Source organism: Tachyglossus aculeatus, chromosome 5, assembly GCF_015852505.1.
Source record: "Tachyglossus aculeatus isolate mTacAcu1 chromosome 5, mTacAcu1.pri, whole genome shotgun sequence".
Classification (NCBI taxonomy): domain Eukaryota; kingdom Metazoa; phylum Chordata; class Mammalia; order Monotremata; family Tachyglossidae; genus Tachyglossus; species Tachyglossus aculeatus.
The window spans coordinates 90,357,893-90,376,190 of record NC_052070.1 but is presented as its reverse complement, the minus strand read 5'-3'; the positions used below and the strand labels follow the sequence as shown (position 1 = coordinate 90,376,190).

The window sequence follows — 18,298 nt, the reverse complement described above, 5'->3', positions numbered from 1 at the left end:
CCAAACACTATGATCTATTTTCTCCGTAGTTGTTTCTGAAAACCTCTCACTGCAGGGATACGACACAGTAGGTGGCAGAAGAAAACTAACCCCTTTCTACCAGAAGCAAATTAAAATGAAAAATACCAGCATGCTAACTCTGTATTTTCACAAGCACTGCAGTTCATCAAACTCATTCCCACCATAAAAGGACATTTACAACTGGGATTAAAAGTTGTTGTATGCTGGGGAAAATAGCTGTTACTGGGTGAAAAACTGGCCCACAAGACTGCTTCAATTACCTGACTTTAAAAACTGAGTGGGAGGTCAAAGCGAAGAAAATTACAAAAAAAAGAATAAAACAACAACAAAAGACTGTTTTAAGGTATCTATATCAAGATGAAAAAAATTCCAAATAACTATACCAAAATGTTAATGTCTGGCCCACTGAGCCAGATGAGTTTTGCACTGGTGTTTCAGCGCACTAGAATCTAAATCCAACCTGTACCCTTCTGGTCTCTCAAACCATTAGGCTTGGCCTATTTTTGTGTGTCCAAGATTTCAGAGTGCACTTTTGCCTCTGTCTTTAGAATGGAAAACTCCATTTGGGAAACTCAGCCTGGTCTATTTCTTGTTTGACTAGTGTGGTCCTCAATCAATCAATCAATCGTATTTATTGAGCGCTTACTGTGTGCAGAGCACTGTACTAAGCGCTTGGGAAGTACAAGTTGGCAACATATAGAGACAGTCCCTACCCAACAATGGGCTCACAGTCAATACACAAATCATGGAAATTTCAAGCAGTATGCTTTTTTGGAGTTAAGGTTTCAGAGTTTAAACAGATTTCAAATTGCATTTTTATAAGTTCAAGTTAGGTTAAGTGTTTAGGACTGCAGCTGGCTGTTACTTAAATTTTTCACCTCACGTCTCAGCAAGGCTGGCTGCAGACATTTGATTGTCTCAGAACAGGAAAAAATTCACCATCCCAACCTGTTAGATGGGGTGTCTTTAATATGATGCTCCCCCAAATGACATTCCATGATGTTATGCTGCATGTGCACATGGCTTTATGTAGTGATGTCATGCAGAAGCCCATTAAAATTGCCAAATCTACTGCATTTCTCAGGGGAGATCCCTGACCTCCTCCCCCTTTGCTCCAAAGTCACTGCATTCTCCTCCCGGTCCCTGCTAACATAATGGCAGCGTCTTACTCAGGCCTGCCGCTTTTAACCATCACCAAAAACTACCTCAGTACCTTCTCACAGTCTCAGATGTGATTCTTTACCTCATGCACTATCTCAAGCTAGACCTGGGCTTCAGCCTTGTTCAGGGGCTCTACAATCTTGGCACAAAATTGGAGCAGGTGGTGTGCAAAGAATCACTCATACAATTTAAAAAGAAGGTGATTGGAGGAAAGGAGAGAGAGAGAGAGAGACAGAGAGAGAAAAAAAGAAACAGAAAAGGGGAAAGGGACGGGGAGCGGGAGGGGAAGGAAAGAAGAAAGAAAGAGAATGAACACTCCTGGTTCATTTGAGAAGGGTGGAGAGTAGGTGGCAGAGTGGCAAAGAACTGTGCCTGCTGTTGTCATATGTCACTCTCCCCTTCTTCCTTGTTCTCTATTAGGGACTCTATGAAAATATTACAACAAAGCTCAGTAAACAAAAAAATTGCCTCGATTTCAGAAAACCCTGGGAGCAGAACAAGAAGTGGAATCCATAATCCTGGGTCACTAATTCAACAGTCTGCTTGATTGATAAATTCCCTACAATACTGGCAGAGAGCTCTTATTCCAAGAGAATGTACTTGTATACTGGACTTGGAAATGGAGAAGAACTGTGCCTGCTGTTGTCATATGTCACTCTCCCCTTCCTCCCACATTTTCTCCTGTCCCTGCACTGCCACTTGGGACTTGGATCACGTTGGGGGTGAATCTATTCCTCCAGCACAAGTGGGGAGCACAGAGGTTGTTCTTGCCCCTTGCTCAAGGCCCTGTTCACCCCTGCCATGCCAGGACCCACAGTGAGGGTTAAGCATTCCCTTTCCCATGCCGGCTTGTTTGGCTCGTCTCGGTGCTACTGCTGCTGCTACAGGCACTTGGTGGGAGAGGGTTATGGGGTGAGGAGGAGTGTAAGAAAGGGCAAACACATCTCCTTCAAGCTCTGCATCCACCTTCACAGCTAATACCATCATTAACAAATACCATCATTAATACGGCCTAATGGATAGAACTCAGGCCTGGGAGTCAGGAGACCAGTGTTCTAATCCCATCTCCACTGCTTGCCCGCTGTGTAACTTTGGGCATGTCGTCTAACAATCTCTGGTCATCAGTTCCCTCATCTGGAAAACAGGGATCTAATACTACATAATAATAATAACAATAGCATTTTTTAAGTGCTTACCATATACCAGGCTCTGCACTAAGTGTTGGGGTGGACCAATTGCTTAGTACAGTGCTCTGCACACAGTAAGCACTCAATAAATATGATTGAATGAATGAATGAATATGAGCAAATCAAATTAGACGCAGTTTCTGTCCCAAGTGGGGCTCATAGTTTAATCCCCACTTTACAGATGAGGTAACTGGGTACAGAGAAGTCAAGTGACTTGCCCAAGGTCACACAGCAGACAATGGCAGATCTGGGAATTAGAACCAATGACCTTCTGACTCCCAGGCCCGTGCTCTATCCACTATGCCATGCTGCTTCCCAACCCATATTCTATATCCTCATACTGAGCACCCAATTTGGGACAGGGACTGGATCAGATCTATCTTGCATCTACCCCTACGCTTGGCACATAGTGAGCACTTAAACACAACTACTAGAAGAATAAAATCATAATAATCATAATCATAATCAAAATCATAATAAAATTAAGCACTTAGTACAGTGCTCTGCACACAGTAAGCACTCAATAAATACAATTGAATGAATAATGACTAGCACTAGGACAGGTCTTTCCCCTCTTCCCTCTAGCCTCCTTCAAAAATTTAATTTTCAATCAAAGGGTCTGTGAGCCTAGCAAAATGTTCTTGAATATAAAGCAGGTCCAACTACTCATGCAAAAATCAACACTTGTAGGAAATCAAATGCTATTTAATACATGGCACTTGCAAACTTAGTATTTTCTGTGTCCAAGGATTCTGACTGGGAACTTAATGAGGGTCTTAAAATCTGTCTCGTCTTTGTGACATACACCATCCAATCTTTTCCCTTGTAAAGCCAAAAGGTATATGAAACCTGAGCAGTAGTGGCAGGAAGGAAGAAAGTCCTGGGCTTTGCTAACTGTCTTTTTAACATATCCTTGGCTTAGTCAACAGAACATGGCCTTCAGGAAAAAAGGAAATCACTTTTGCCTGGGACACACAGCTGTTGATTAAACTAAGATTCCATTAGCTGCTGAATCGTTTCCCTCTGTACAACAGTCCTGCTACAGACGGCAAGCTGTGCTGTAGAGAAAATCCAAAAGGGGACACTGATGGGTCCCAGCAAAAGATCTGCCTTATTAAAGGCATCAGCAAAACACTGAAGGAGACTTGGCCAAATAGAAATTGGGAGGCTCCCTGTCAGGATTCTAGATTGTTTTGGATGGGGAGGAAAATGATTTTACCCTGGGAAAATATTCCCAAAAGATATTGAGGAAAGGAAATGGTTTTGTAAACACTTCTGCCTGTGGCACAAGCTTTCTGGTAACTTGAGGAGGAGACTGAAACCCCTTATTGGGAGCTGAACTTGATTCTGTGACCACTGGGAACCATTTCAGGTTCTGAGGCAAAGAGTGATAAGGTCAGGGTGGTGTTTGATAAGGAGGGTTTGGGCAGGTGCATCTCAGATGGATAATAGTAAAAAAAAAAACCATAAACAAAGAAGTTCAGGCAAAAGATGGCCATGTCCTAGAAATGGCTTCCACTGACTTCCTCCTATTTTTCCAAAGCAACCAAGTATTGGGCAATGCTCGTTTATGTATAATATTAATTTCCATTTTTCTTCAGATTTTGACTTCCCCATTTGATTTCCTCTAAGCTTTACCCTGTTTCAAAAATTACTAATGAAATTTTTCACTTCATGAAAACTAGCAGCCATGAATTCCAGTTTACAGAGTACTGCCTGGGGTTACAGCCTGGGAATATATCAATAAACTGAGTTTTAATGATAATTATACTCTTTCCTACTCCCACCCTTGAGCAATTCCCAGAAATGAGGTAATGCTTATCTGAGAACAGTAAACTATACTGATTTCTTCAGCAGAGAGGTTTCTGAAATTTCTGGGATGTTGGGAGGATAGAGAGCCTAAATTTGTGAAACTACAAACTGCTTCTCTCCTCCTCTTTGGGATAGGGAGAAGGGTGATGTTTGTCATTTCTAGACAGCCCAAATTTGCTACCACAACTTAGGAACTTCTCTCTCGTTTTCATAAGACAGAACAAATTCAACTCAAGAGGCGAAAGAACAAAACTCCAAAATGCCACTTGCATAATGGTGGTGGCAGTGGGTCTTAGAAAGAACCAAGTGGCCCAAGGCAGCATCTTTCTAGAAGAGGATAAATGAGATCAGATAAAGAAAGACCCAACCTGAATTGACTCCTCAGGAATCAAGCTTTTTTTTCCTTTCCATTTTCACATGCCCCTTGGGCCAAAATACATCAAGAAAAGCTTTTTTAAAATAGCCTGGCCGGAAGCACTGAGAATCTAATGAGAAAATCTGGCCTCTCTCAGTTCCCAGCCTATTCTGCAGACACAAGAAATTCAGACAGTTTCAATGGGAGTCCAGAATCGTAGGTGCTTAAACAATCCAACTTTCCATCCATTTGATGCTCACCGAACACCAATTCTGACCGCATCATTTTATGCAATGAAATCTACCCAATAATTAATTTTAAAGAATTCTTTTCTACAGAGACAAACTCCAGTGCAGCTTTCGTAACCCTCATTGTTACTGTAATGTAACCCTGGAGGGCGAGGAAGGACTAATACAGCTGTATTCTCCATCTAAGTGATAATGTCTAGCCAGTTGCTGCTATGACTCACTGCTAAAGATGCAGGTGGGAATCAAAAAACTTTTATTGATTAACAGATTGCTTGTGTGTGGGGTGTGTGTGTGTGTGTGTGTGTGTGTGTGTGCATGTGTGTGCGCACAGAGTGGGGCAGGTTAAAGGATTTGGGCTGATGTTTAAAAGTGATCAAATATAGATGATGATCCAATTCACACCCTCATTTATTGTGTAAACTTGTTATGGGCAGGGAATTTGCTAATTCTGCTGCATGGTACTCTCCCAAGAGCTTAGTACAGCCCATAGTAAGCACTCAATAAATGATTGAGATTTCATAATCAGCAGCAATTGCATGCAGAATTGGACAACAGATATGACCTCATTTTTTTCCTGCTCTCATAGTATCAGGATTAGCATAATTTTGGATTGGTGCGGTTGTTACTGTGGAAGAGTAAGAATGCAAGTCAGTTAATGATTAACCAGAGACAATATGAGATAAGGCCCCATAGATAGTCCTGTTATCTGCTTCCTATCAGAGTTACTACTTTTGTTCATTTTCCAAGGTGAAAACTTTATGTTTGTATGAAGGAAAAAAGAGGAAAAAGCAGCAGAAAATCAAGACCAATTCCAGGGATGGAAAGGGGCAAGGAGCAAGTTAGGTTGATAATAAAAGGAAAGGTTAGTAACTTTCCAAAGTCAAGCAGAATGGTGAGACACTGAGACAAACAGGGCACCTAGCAATTCTAATTCCCCGGCAAAACCTGAGCAATTCAATGATGCCTAACTATAAAAACTTTTTTTTTTTTTTTGCTGGCTAAAAATCCTGGGATTCAGAGTGTATTCTTAGCTGGTAAAGTAAGAAACATGGTCCTAAGAGTTTGTCCAGTATAGTAAAGAGACCTGAAAAGCTGTGGGCTAGAGTATTTTACCAATGATAATAAAATGAGCCTGAATGCATAGAGCTACCGTAGGAATGGAATAATATTGAACAACCGCTATTGATGTTTGCATGGAATCTTTCATCCTGGGGCCAAACTCTTTCCAAACTGCATTCAGGAATTGTTTAGCCCACCTCTAGGGTGAAACATGAGCACAGTTTAACACAGCAGAGCAATCCCAATCACTCTCCAGAATGGGAAAAGGAGGGGCTGGATCCAACTAGAGCTGTAAGGGGAATTTGGGGAGACACAGTATAATGAATCAGGTTGGAATTTGGCCTGAGAACAAGAATTAAATTCCTTTACTATTGTGAAAAGTGCCAAGGGACCGTTAATAACCAGAAGCAGTCAGGACCCCTGTCGTATAGACCTCCTCTGACTGCAAAATGGAAGAACATTTATTGGAGAGAGGCCACCCCTGTGTCCATCAACTAAATGTTACACTCCCTGATCTCAGACTAAAACCAAAAGCTAAAACTTAAAACCAAACATTTACCGCCAAATCTCTAAATCATTATGACATTTCCAGAAATTCTCTCCAGTCGTCTCTCTAAATGGAGGAAAGACCTGCACCCTGAATACATTATGGCTGTTCTATACCAACTCAAATATCAGACTAAAGCATATAAATACGATTGAATGAATGAATAAAGAGACCAATGGCCTAAGGCCAGATTATTGTCCAAATCATATTGTTACCTTTATGTTCATATCTCATTTGTTCTGGGTGTCTTCCAATGCTGTATTAGACTTTTCATTTTCAATATATAGTACAGGCAAATTTCCATACTTCACACATCTGGATAATTGCTTTCTCAACTTCCTCTCCAGGGAATTGAGATATTTTCTTTTAGTTTGCACTACACTGACTCCAGTTTGCAAACACTGTTCAAGCAAATCCTCCTTCTCCCCACTTATCCCCATATACCCATCCTCCAAAATCAACTACACTGTCTAGGGATCTCATTCAGTTCATGTCTTGGAGAAACACAAAAGTCAAGTTTCTCCTTAGGCAAGTAAGCACTCTCCTGGTTTCTACATTGTGAATGGTCTTTTTGTGCAATGTGTCTTCAGCCTGGAAATTTCCAAAACTACTTTTTTTTTTCCTCCTGACTTTCACGGGACTCCATTAAACTGAAAATGGTATCTGAGTGAACAATCCAGACACCACAGAAAGTGGGATGAGAAAGCTTCATGTCTGGAGTCCCTACTAAGCCAATTTAGTAGAAACTCACTCAAAATATGCTAATAAGTATATAAAGTCTGGGAATTGCACAGTGATCTAGCATGGTGTAGTGAATAGAGTATGGGCCTGGGAGTCAGAAGGTTATGGGTTCTAATCCCAGCTCCACCACTTGTCTGCTGTGGAGCCTTGGGCAAATCACTTCACTTCTCTGCGCCTCAGGTATCAGTAAAATGGAGATTGAGACTGTAGCCCCACATGGGACAGAGACTATGTCCAACGTGATTTGCCTATATCCACCCCAGTGCTTAGTACAGTGCCTGTCCCATAGTAAGCACATATCAAATACCATCATTATTATATATGCTAACCCAGAAATGGCTCCAAATCTACCCATCCCTTATAATCAATGAATTAATAGTATTCATTAATGCCCTCTACTAAGCACTGGAAGGGTGTGATTCAGAGTTGGTAAACATGTTCCCTGCCCACGAGCTTACAGTCTATAAGCCTGTGTAGCCACCTTTTTCCATGCGCCAACTGGTTTCAAGTCTGCCTAGCAGAATGGTTTGGCCTCGACAAGCTGGATCTTTTTCCTTGGGCCATTTTGAATCTCTAAATGTCATTCTTCTGGTATCCTACAAATCAAATTTTGAGATTGCTTTTAAATGTTTGTCCTTTAAACTTCATTCTTCTAATCCTTCCTTCATTCTAGCCACCCCAAATACCTCCACCACCTCTACTCTGGAATGGAAGTTACTTTTTTGTTTGGCCTTCATCTCATCACTTTAGAAAATGGCACTGCCAAATCTCTAGCACTATATAATCAATTCTTTGGCACAGGTTCTTGGTCCTGAAATCTCAGGACCAAGATTCTTCATTGTTCTCTATTAGAGATTCTATAAATAGTTACAACAAAGCTCAGTAAACAAAAAAATTGCCTCTGGATTTCAGAATGCCCTGGGAGCAGAACAAGGAGTGGAATCCATAATCCTGGGTCACTAGTTCAATAGTCTGCTTAATTGATAAACTCCCTACAAGACTGGCAGAGGGCTCTTGTTCCACGAGAATGTACTTGTATACTGGACTTTGAAATGGAGAAGAAAAACAGGAAAGGACCATGGGAAGAAGAGATCACTGTGCAGTTCTGACTGTACTTGTCTAATTGTTGCTATAGTACCTTTAATGCTTCATTGTTTCTTTGTGTCTTCCTTTGAAAATTGTGAATTTCTAGAAGAAACTGTTTTTAATTCATATTTTCTTAATACAGTGTATATCTCTCCAAGCACTTAATACTGCATTATGGGCCCTGAAGGATGCTCAGCAAATACTTTGGATGAGAACGATCTTATAGTCAGTATTGTTGGCATGGTTTAAGAGTCAGATGCTTTATTACAGGGACAAGAGTTTCTTACCACCCCGGGAAGGACTTTTTTATACCATGCCAGATCAGAGTTACTGGACCGTGTGGCTGAAATTAGCTGGCTCTTCTTTGGCAAGCTGGAAAGGGAAAGATTTAGCTTCCCAAGATATTTCTTAGACATTCTGTGTGATTATGATTCACAGAAACAATAAAAGGTAAAGCCCCAGCAGATTATCCAATCTATCCCTTCCCAAGGAATGAATTTCTTCTCATCCAACCTAATTTCAAAAGTCTTTAATTTAGGTTGGCAAAAAATATTTCCCATGCTTATACCATGTGCAAAATCCTACAGACTATCAAACTTATGGACTCATTGTAAATAGAGCCTGTTTAGCATTGTATACTCAATAGCTAGACGGGGTTTAGAGAAACAAGTCATGGCATTCACAAGGTTGCATTTGGAACTGAAGTTGTCAAAACACAATGTGCACAGTCAGTTCCTGCATGGATCCTACTCCGATAACACTGATAATAATTGTGATACTTAAGTGCACATAATGTGCCAAGCACTGTACTAAGTGCTGGGGTAGAACGAAGCATATCAGGTTGGACACTATATTTCTGTCCTACATTAGGCTCACAGTCTTAATCCCCATCTTACAGATGAAGTAACTGAGGCACAGAGAAGTAAAATGACTTGCCCAAGTCACGTTGGACATAGTCTCTGTCCCATGTGGGGCTACAGTCTCAATCTCCATTTTACTGATACCTGAGGTGCAGAGAAGTGAAGTGATTTGCCCAAGGCTCCACAGCAGACAAGCAGCAGGGCCAGGATTAGAACCCAGGTCCTTCTGACTCCCAGGCCTGTGTTCTATCCACTAGGCCATGCTGCTTCTACTCTGTTCATTAAGGGCTAGATATATGGAAAGAAACATTTTACTTGGAGGCTGAAACCCTTTCCAAATTCTTTTTTAGTACACAGCTACCTTTAAGAGGGTGTTTGTATTAAATCAGGTGACACTAATAGAAATTAGGACTTGAGGATATCAATTCATTGACTTTTTCTACAGTGCAAATTTTGGTTACAGTGAATGGTAACCAATCGCTTGATTCTAAGTAAAAGCAACATCATGTGCACCCTTCAGGTTAAGGTGGGATGAGTCTTAGCTTTAACCCCCAAGGAGAAATTATCATTAATCCATTTTTTCACAGAATAGTATCTTGAATATCATGTGCCTGCCTGACACAGTGAAGAACTTTGTTCTAGGTTTCCCCAGCCCCTCGCTCTCTCCCTCTCACATTTTTAATAAACATTTTGGAAGTCAGCAACAACCACAGGCAATATGTCCTCATTCCTCACTGAAAAATCTGGAGAGCATTTGCTCAGCTGTGTAGCTTCTCTCTGAGGAGTTGCCCCACATTTTACAGTTTGAACCGTAATAAGTAACAGTCAGTAACTTCACTGCTCCAAAACAAATTGGAAACAAAAACGTTCAATCACATCAATCCTTCCAGCGCCCAGGAACTATAACTTTCTAATGGACACAGAAAAGAGTGGAATGGGACACTAGCTCAGGCTTCTGGCCAGAGTTTATCATTCTTGCAACAAAATATTCCCTGCTTTAAAAGTGTCTTTCTCATTCCCATTAATGAAAACCTGGGTAAAGACGGGGTTGCTGGTGTGCACACTCTACTCTTTGTCAACCACGGGACCAAAAAGTCCCCTCAGTTTGAAATATCCCTAAGGGCTAGTGCTACTTCATATGAATCTGTTTAGAATGTCTGGTAAATCTACTGGCTGATACAAATGTGGCAATAGTGGCACAAAGAAGAGCATCTCAGACCTTAGGTATGACAACTACTCTTATGATGCTTAAAGATCACATAGGGGAAAAGACAGGAAGTGTTAAATCCTAACAACTAGCCTGTTTGCAAAAGCTGCCTATGAATTTGAATCTAGGCTATAAGAGTGCAATCTATCTCAAACAGTCATGACTTTGGAGAAGCAGCAGGGCATAGTGGATAGAGCACGAGCCTGGAATTAAGAAGGTCATGGGCTCTAATACCGGCTCTGCCACTTGTCTGCTGTGTGATCTTGGGCAAATCACTTCACTTCTCCATGCCTCAATTATCTCATCTGTAAAATAGGACTTGACACTGTGAGCCCCACGTGGGACAGGGGCTGTGTCCAACCCAATTTGCTTATAATCACCTCAGCACTTAGTAAGGTGTGTGGTATATACCAAGCTCTTAACAAATACCATAATTATTATTAGTAGTAGTAGTACAATTTATAATTCCAAATATCCAGAGATAAGAGATGATAAGGAAGACAGAGAGAGAGAGAAAGAGAGAGAGAGAGAGAGAGAGAGAGAGAGAGAGAGAGAGAGAGTGTGTGTGTGTGTGTGTGTGTGTACTCGGTGGGACGAGGGAATGGGGGCTGGGAGAAGTGGTTAATTGAATGGAGAACAAGAAAGGGCATGATGGCAAGCCCTAAGGAGTAAAAATGCAGCAAGGCATGAAAAATGAGGACCCTCACAGAGTTACTTGAGTGGTAATTCTGAGAAACAGCATGGCCTAGTGGACAGGGCACAGGCCTGAGAGTTGGAAGCACCTGGGTTCTAATTCTGGCTCTGCCACTTGTCTGCTGTGTGACCGTGGGCAAGGCATTTAATTTGTCTGTACCTCAGTTACCTCATCGGTAAAATAGAGATTAAGGCCAAGCCCCATGTGGGACAGGGACTGTGTCCAATCTAATTGGTTTGTGTCTATCCCAGCACTTAGTACAGTGCCTCTCAAATAGTAAAAACAGTAACATAAAAATAAAATCTGTGAAGGAAGATGAAACTATTCAGGCACACATCTATGAGAACAGTTAATGAAATTGCTTTGGAGCACCATGGCTTAGTGGATAAAGCACGGGCCTGGGACTCCACCACTTGTTTGCTGTGTGACCTTGGACAAGTCACTTCACTTTTCTGTGCCTCAGTTACCTCATCTATAAAATGGGGATTGAGACTGTGAGCACCACATGGGACAGGGGCTGTATCTACCCCAGTGTTTAGTACAGTGCCTGGAACATAGTAAGCATTTTACAAAAAACACAATTATTATTATTGTTATTTGCCTCTGGGCTTTTTTCATCACAACCACCAACTAAAGTAATGTATATTAATTGATGGTTGCCAATGAAAGTTTGATCACATATACAACGAACAAGTAGTGGCCTCATTTGTTTCCACTGAAATCCCATTTATATGGGCGCCTGTCTCCCAATGCATAGGTTTTTAAAAGCTAACTGAAATCCATGTATATATATATGTATCCATATATATATCCATATATATACACAGTTAAACAGCTAATGCAGGTGGCCAGTGGAAATTCAGAAAATAATAATAATAATAATAATAATAATAATAATCATATTTGTTAAGCACTTACTGTGTGCCAAGCACTGTTCTAAGCACTGGGGTAGATACAAGGTAATCAGGTTGTCCCAAATGGGGCTCACAGTCTTAATCCCCATTTTAAAGATGAGGTAACTGAGGCACAGAGACTTTGTTACTTTCCCAAGGTCACACAGCCAACAAGTGGCGGAGCAGGGATTAGAACCTACATCCTCTGACTCCCAAGCCCTTGCTCTTGCCACTAGTCCATGCTGCTTCTTCAGCAAATATCAACCCAATATAAAGTGATACTTTTGCTCTACTGAAATGAATGTAGAAGCTATCTCCATCCACAGAAACTTTATTGGAGGAGGTGGAACAAACAGGTCAGAGCTGCTGGGGGGACTCAAGTGGATTTGGGTAAGGGTATTCAGGGTTAGATAAAACTGGCCATACCAGGCAGAAGATACCTTATCTGCCTCTAATGCCAACGGACTGTGGCCTTTTTAGACTGTGAGCCCACTGTTGGGTAGGGACTGTCTCTATGTGTTGCCAATTTGTACTTCCCAAGCGCTTAGTACACTGCTCTGCACATAGTAAGTGCTCAATAAATACGATTGATTGATTGATTGATTGATTACTGCAGTACTGACCTCCTGCTTGCCAAATCCAATGGCTCATACTCTATTCTAATCCTCCTCGACCTCTCAGCTGCCTTCAACACTGTGGACCACCCCCTTCTCCTCAACACGCTATCCAACCTTGGCTTCACAGACTCCATCCTCTCCTGGTTGGAGAGGCCCTGCTGAGAGCTCACCTCCTCCAGAAGGCCTTCCCAGACTGAGCCCCTTCCTTCCTCTCCCCCTCGTCCCCCTCTCCATCCCCCCATCTTACCTCCTTCCCTTCCCCGCAGCACCTGTATATATGTATATATGTTTGTACATATTTATTACTCTATTTATTGATTTATTTATTATTTTATTTATTTTACTTGTACATTTCTATCCTATTTATTTTATTTTGTTGGTATGTTTGGTTTTGTTCTCTGTCTCCCCCTTTTAGACTGTGAGCCCACTGTTGGGTAGGGACTGTCTCTATGTGTTGCCAATTTGTACTTCCCAAGCACTTAGTACAGTGCTCTGCACATAGTAAGCGCTCAATAAATACGATTGATTGATTGATTTTCAGGCATAAAGCTATGTCTTTCACCCTTTGACAACACAAGTGTAACTTGTTTTAAGATGTATTTCTTGCAGAACACTTTGGCTTGTGTTTGGAAAAACAGTCTCAGCTTTCCCCATTTAGCTTAATGTAACCCTTGGTTTGGAGAGTCTGACACAGTAAGCACTTAATGTAATAATAATAATGATAATAATTATGTGTAACTGGAGGAAATCTAAGAGGATATTGTTCCTATTCTTAGGAGAGATTCTAAACATTTTTTCTCCATCTTCAAGAAATTAAGAGGCTAAACATTCGTGTTAGAGGTCACATGAGGACTAGAAAAAAACCAAAACATTATCAGAATTTAATGGCTTTAACAATATGTTATTTGTGGATTATCAGGGAACAATAAACAGCATCTTTTAAAAAGTCCTCCAAAATATTCTGAGCAGATTATAGTTAGAAGACATGACACTAAAACTAAATACAGCTATTTTACCACTCAGTCATTCAGTGCTAGTTACAGAAATGTTTGCTCCAAAACAATGACATAGGTATATTTTACATACATAAAGGGGAAAGGTCTACTGCCCTCTGAGCAAATGTGGACAAGGGTACAGGACGGAGGGAGAACAGGTGCCTATATTTTGAAAAATGTGGTTTTGGAAGATGGTAAATTGAGCAGCTCTGTCCTAGGTTAATCCAATTTTAATTTGAGATCTGAAAAACTATGCCAACTTGAATTGAATTTCTTATGAATCTGCCTAACAGATTCTGGAGGCTCTTTCAATCTTTCAATTCTTCTACAGTTCTCTGTTTCCATGAAAGGGAGATGAGATTTACAGTAGTGAATTTGGCCTGGGCATGTCTGCCCCAACCATCTTTAATATTAGACACTTCAACAATCATCTGACTATAGCTATGTGTATTTGATAAAGAGCCAAATTCTATCAAATTTTATTGTAAAATTTTAAGAGAAAAGGCTTTCCTTTTTCTTCTCTTGGTGCTGAAAGTAGGTTGCATAATGTTAATAAGGAAAAATATTGTCAAGATCAAGCACCACTTTAGGATGCTCCAAGTTTACCAACACATTCTAGTGCTTCTCTTCATCTATTTTGCAGACCTAAATTTGCAATTGAAATTTTTCCATTATTTTCAGGAAATGCAAATACCATTCTTTGTGTCCTGTACATTGATGTCTCATGAGTACACAAGTGAATTGAACGCAACCAAAAATTAAAATCCAGAAATAGCCAGAGTAAAGCAAACTCTTTGGTCATGTAGATGGTTAGGTTTCAAATAAGGTTCTCTATTTATGTATACAAATGTCCCTGGAAGGAAACTGGATTTGCACATTTAAGAACCCAGATGGCCTACTTAAGACGAGTAACTTGTCTCAGAACTGGATTTCCATTTTTCAACTACCCTCATTCCAACAAAACCATTTCCCACAATATTGAAAATTCTCAAGTACTCATCCCAAGATTGTTCCTTTCACAGTTATTTTGCAGAGTCCCTTGTAAAGTGAACAGATGGAAAGACACCCACTTAAAGGAGCAAATGCAAAGTTGTTTGCTTGCACTTCAAGAGAGGGAAGCCTTGTTTCCTATTACCCAAGGATTTTTAATTTCCCCTCTACCCTCCAAAAATAAGAAAATTCCATGGCAGCAAATAGAAGATCCTTTAATAATAATGATGGTATTTGTTAAGCTCTTGCTAAGTGCCAAGCATTGATCTAACTGCAAGGGTAGATACAAGGAAATCAGGTTGTCCCATGTGGGGCTCACAGTCAATCCCCATTTTACAGATGAAGTAACTGAGGCACAGAGAAGTTAAGCCACTTGCCCAAAGTCACACAGCTGACAAGTGGTGGAATTTCCATTTGGAAATTTATTAGAAACCCTCTAGAATAACAATAATAATAATAATTGTGGTATATGTTAAATGCTTACTATGTGCTAGGCACTAAGTGCTGTGGTGGATAAACACAAATTGGGTTGGACACAGATCCTGCCCTGCATGGAACTCATAGTATTAATCCCCATTTTACAGGTGGGGTAACAGGCACAGAGAATTGAAGTGACTTGCCCAAGGCCACACAGCAGACATGTGGTGGAGCCAGGATTAGAACCCATGACCACACCGATAGACTCAAGCAACCAAACACTTTGACTATCTGTCCACAGAGCATGCACATCAACTGATATCTAACTCCCAAACTACGCCAATCTGAGATTTAAGACAACCATACAAAAAGGTGATGCTTTCAAATGAAAAATAATTCAACCACCCATTCAGCTTTCTGATCATCTCTGGAGTTTGTTATCTGTCTTTGTCAATCACGTCACTGGTCACCACTTTTACACATTTCCACCTCTTTTTTAAACTGACATGCCATAACCTTCTTTTCATTAATTTATACTTGTTAATATTCAGAGCAGGAGGCATGTGGAGACAGCTTCAGGAAACTGGAGGCAAGATTCCCAGGGACATGTACACAAAACAGAGAAAAAGTGATAGAGATGGAGATATTGAAGGAGCAGAGAGCAGAAGAGACGTCAATCAAGCAATCAATCAGTGGTCTTTATTGAGTCCTTACTGTGGTCAGAACACTGTACTAAGAGCTTAAGCAAGTACAACACAACAAAGTTGGTAGATGTGTTCCCTGCCCACAAGGCACTTACAGTCTATGGGGGGAGACAGACATTAAACCATGCCTCATCTTTTAGCACATGATAGGAAAGGGGAGAGGAGAAGAAAGGGAGAATTAAATGGTCTTAGGTGTCCATGATTGCAATTGCTTAGTTTGCTATCACAGGATGATTTTTTATCACAAAAAGTAAAAAGATCATTCCCCAAAATGTCCCTCATCTTCCAGTGTTGACTATGAAGCAAGGGTGTAGATACGGAATCAAACCAATACCACTGATTGGTTGAAACCAATAAGTTGCTTTTTTAATTCAGACTTGTGATTACCAACTTAACCAACAACATCTTTTGGGCACCCAATCTGTGTAGGGTGTTGGATTAAACATTTCGAGGAGAACAGTAGAGCTAGAAGCGTGGTTCAGTGGAAAGAGCACAGGCTTGGGAGTCAGAGGTCATGGGTTCAAATCCCAACTCCGCTGCATGTCAGCTGTGTGACTTTGGGCAAGTCACTTAACTTCTCTGTGCCTCAGTTACCTCATCTGTAAAATGGGGATTAAAATTGTGAGCCCCACATGGGACAACCTGATCACCTTGTATCCTCCCCAGTGCCTAGAGCAGTGCTTTGCACACAGTAAATGCTTAACAAATACCAAAATTATTATTATTAGAATACACAGGCCCTGCCCTCAGTAATGATAATAATTGCGGTATTTGTTAAGCACCTACAGCGTCCCAGGCACTGTAGTAAGTGCTGGGGTAGATATAAGCAAATCAGGTTGGACACAGTCCCTGTCCTACAGTGGGCTTACAGCCTTAATCTCCATTTTACATATGAGGTAACTGAAGCACAGAGAAGTGAAGTGCCTTGCTCAAGGTCACACAGCAGACAAGTGACAAAGCCAGGATTAGAACTAAGGTCCTTCTGACTGCCAGGCCTGTGGTCTATCCACTACACCATGCTGCTTCTCTAGGATCTTACACTCTAGCTCCTCAACTGCCATTCTCACAACACATCAACTCACCTGCAAGACCAAATTCTTCTCTGGGATTAGAGCCTTAACTAAATGGAGCTGGAGACCAAAATTAAAATCTAAACTTGTCTTTAAGGAAATATATCAATGGCAAATGATAGAAAAAACACATTTTAGAAATAGAAAAATTGATAATGGATACTTACTTGTGACCAAGCTCATGAGCAATGGTGAAGGCCAAGTTGAGGCCATTATCCTCAGCAAGCACACATTTCCGTTTAGCACTGCAAACACCTCCCAAGTAAGCAATTCCTGCAACAAAGACCCAAAGGAAAATCCACATCAGAGTTTGGGAGACAGGAAAGTTGAAGCAAATTAGATTAATCTGATGAAGGGAGAGGGTTTTGCCAAAAGTCCACTGAATGTCGCGTGCAATTGATGATGTCTCTAGCTACAGATCCTTTCAAAATTTTGAAAAACTAAGAACAGTTTTTCAGAAGATATAATAGTTCATCTTTTGTAAAGATAAGTTTTCTTTAATGGCTATAAAATTTTTTAAAATGTGAACATATTAAATTTTAAAATGAGAAATTTTTACACTAGAAATTACACAATGTCACTCAGGTTTTGCTGGCATGGGATAAAGCTAGAGTCAAGAAAATTGCCTTGTGGATTCTAAACATACCACAGTGTCACCAAGGCCAGAAGAATAGGTAGGGAAGGTGGGCTTGGGGAGTGAGGGTGAGCTGGTTGCAGGAGGGGGGAGATAAGGTAAGCAGAGAGTACGTTTAGTGAGCAGGGTAACTGTCCCAGGCTGTGATCCACCTTATTGATAGACTGACAAATTTTCCTCCCAACATTTCTGACCAATGGATTTTGCCCCATGGCCCCCATCTTGGCAACAGGATGGAAAGGTCAAAATGTGGACTTGCTCTGGCTAAGTCTGCTGGGGTAGATCCAGGTGTGGGTCTCAAAGTCTGCTTCCCACAAAACAGCTTCTTTAGTCTGCACGATGTTGTCTAAGCCATTACAAGCCATCCATAGGCTCGTGAAAAAACAGGCTCCTGAAAACCACATTTTTATGTAAAAATGTTTTAAGTCAGAACCAATCTTGTCACAAGAATAATATTATAAATGGGTGATGGGTTCCTGCACCTAGGTTGGATACACCATTTCTTTATCAGAATGACCCAGAATTGTGTATTTAATCAATTACTATTGAGGAAGAGCATCAATATATAACTATATAGTGTATTTACATTGAGTTGGAGAGGTTCCATTAATAGGTAGCTGACTTTTTCTTCATCAGAAGTTGAATGTATATGTTTATCCTCCCAGATGACTCCACTTGGCAATTAGGTAAACTCCTTCATTCTGACCCAATGCCTCTCCCACTCCTCTGGCTCTTTTTAAACTTTCTGTTCCCCTCCCCTCCAGTGAGTCTTATAAATTGTTTCCCCACTACACTGTGGCTTTCACACCTCTCCCTGCCATCACAGGTACCCCTGGAGCTAGTATGCCATAAAGGAGCTAGTATGCCAGAAAGGAGCTGGTGTTGGAAAGTTGAAACATATGTGTTGTAAAGCTGAAGCACAGTGTGAATGTTATCACTGCCATTCATCTTCATTCAAAATAGCTTAACTTGAAAATTGTCTGCATCACCTTGGTGCAGA

The 18,298-nt window shown here is 40.9% G+C and overlaps 1 protein-coding gene across 1 annotated transcript in view; it reads right to left on the bottom strand.

The window, feature by feature from the left end:
• Positions 1 to 18,298, bottom strand: part of ADAMTS17 (ADAM metallopeptidase with thrombospondin type 1 motif 17) — a 389,768-nt gene that overhangs the window by 222,698 nt on the left and 148,772 nt on the right. Inside the window, exon 8 of the mRNA XM_038746936.1 lies at positions 16,832 to 16,937. Coding sequence (XP_038602864.1) covers positions 16,832 to 16,937 — 106 coding nt within the window. The remainder of the gene's footprint in view (positions 1 to 16,831; positions 16,938 to 18,298) is intronic.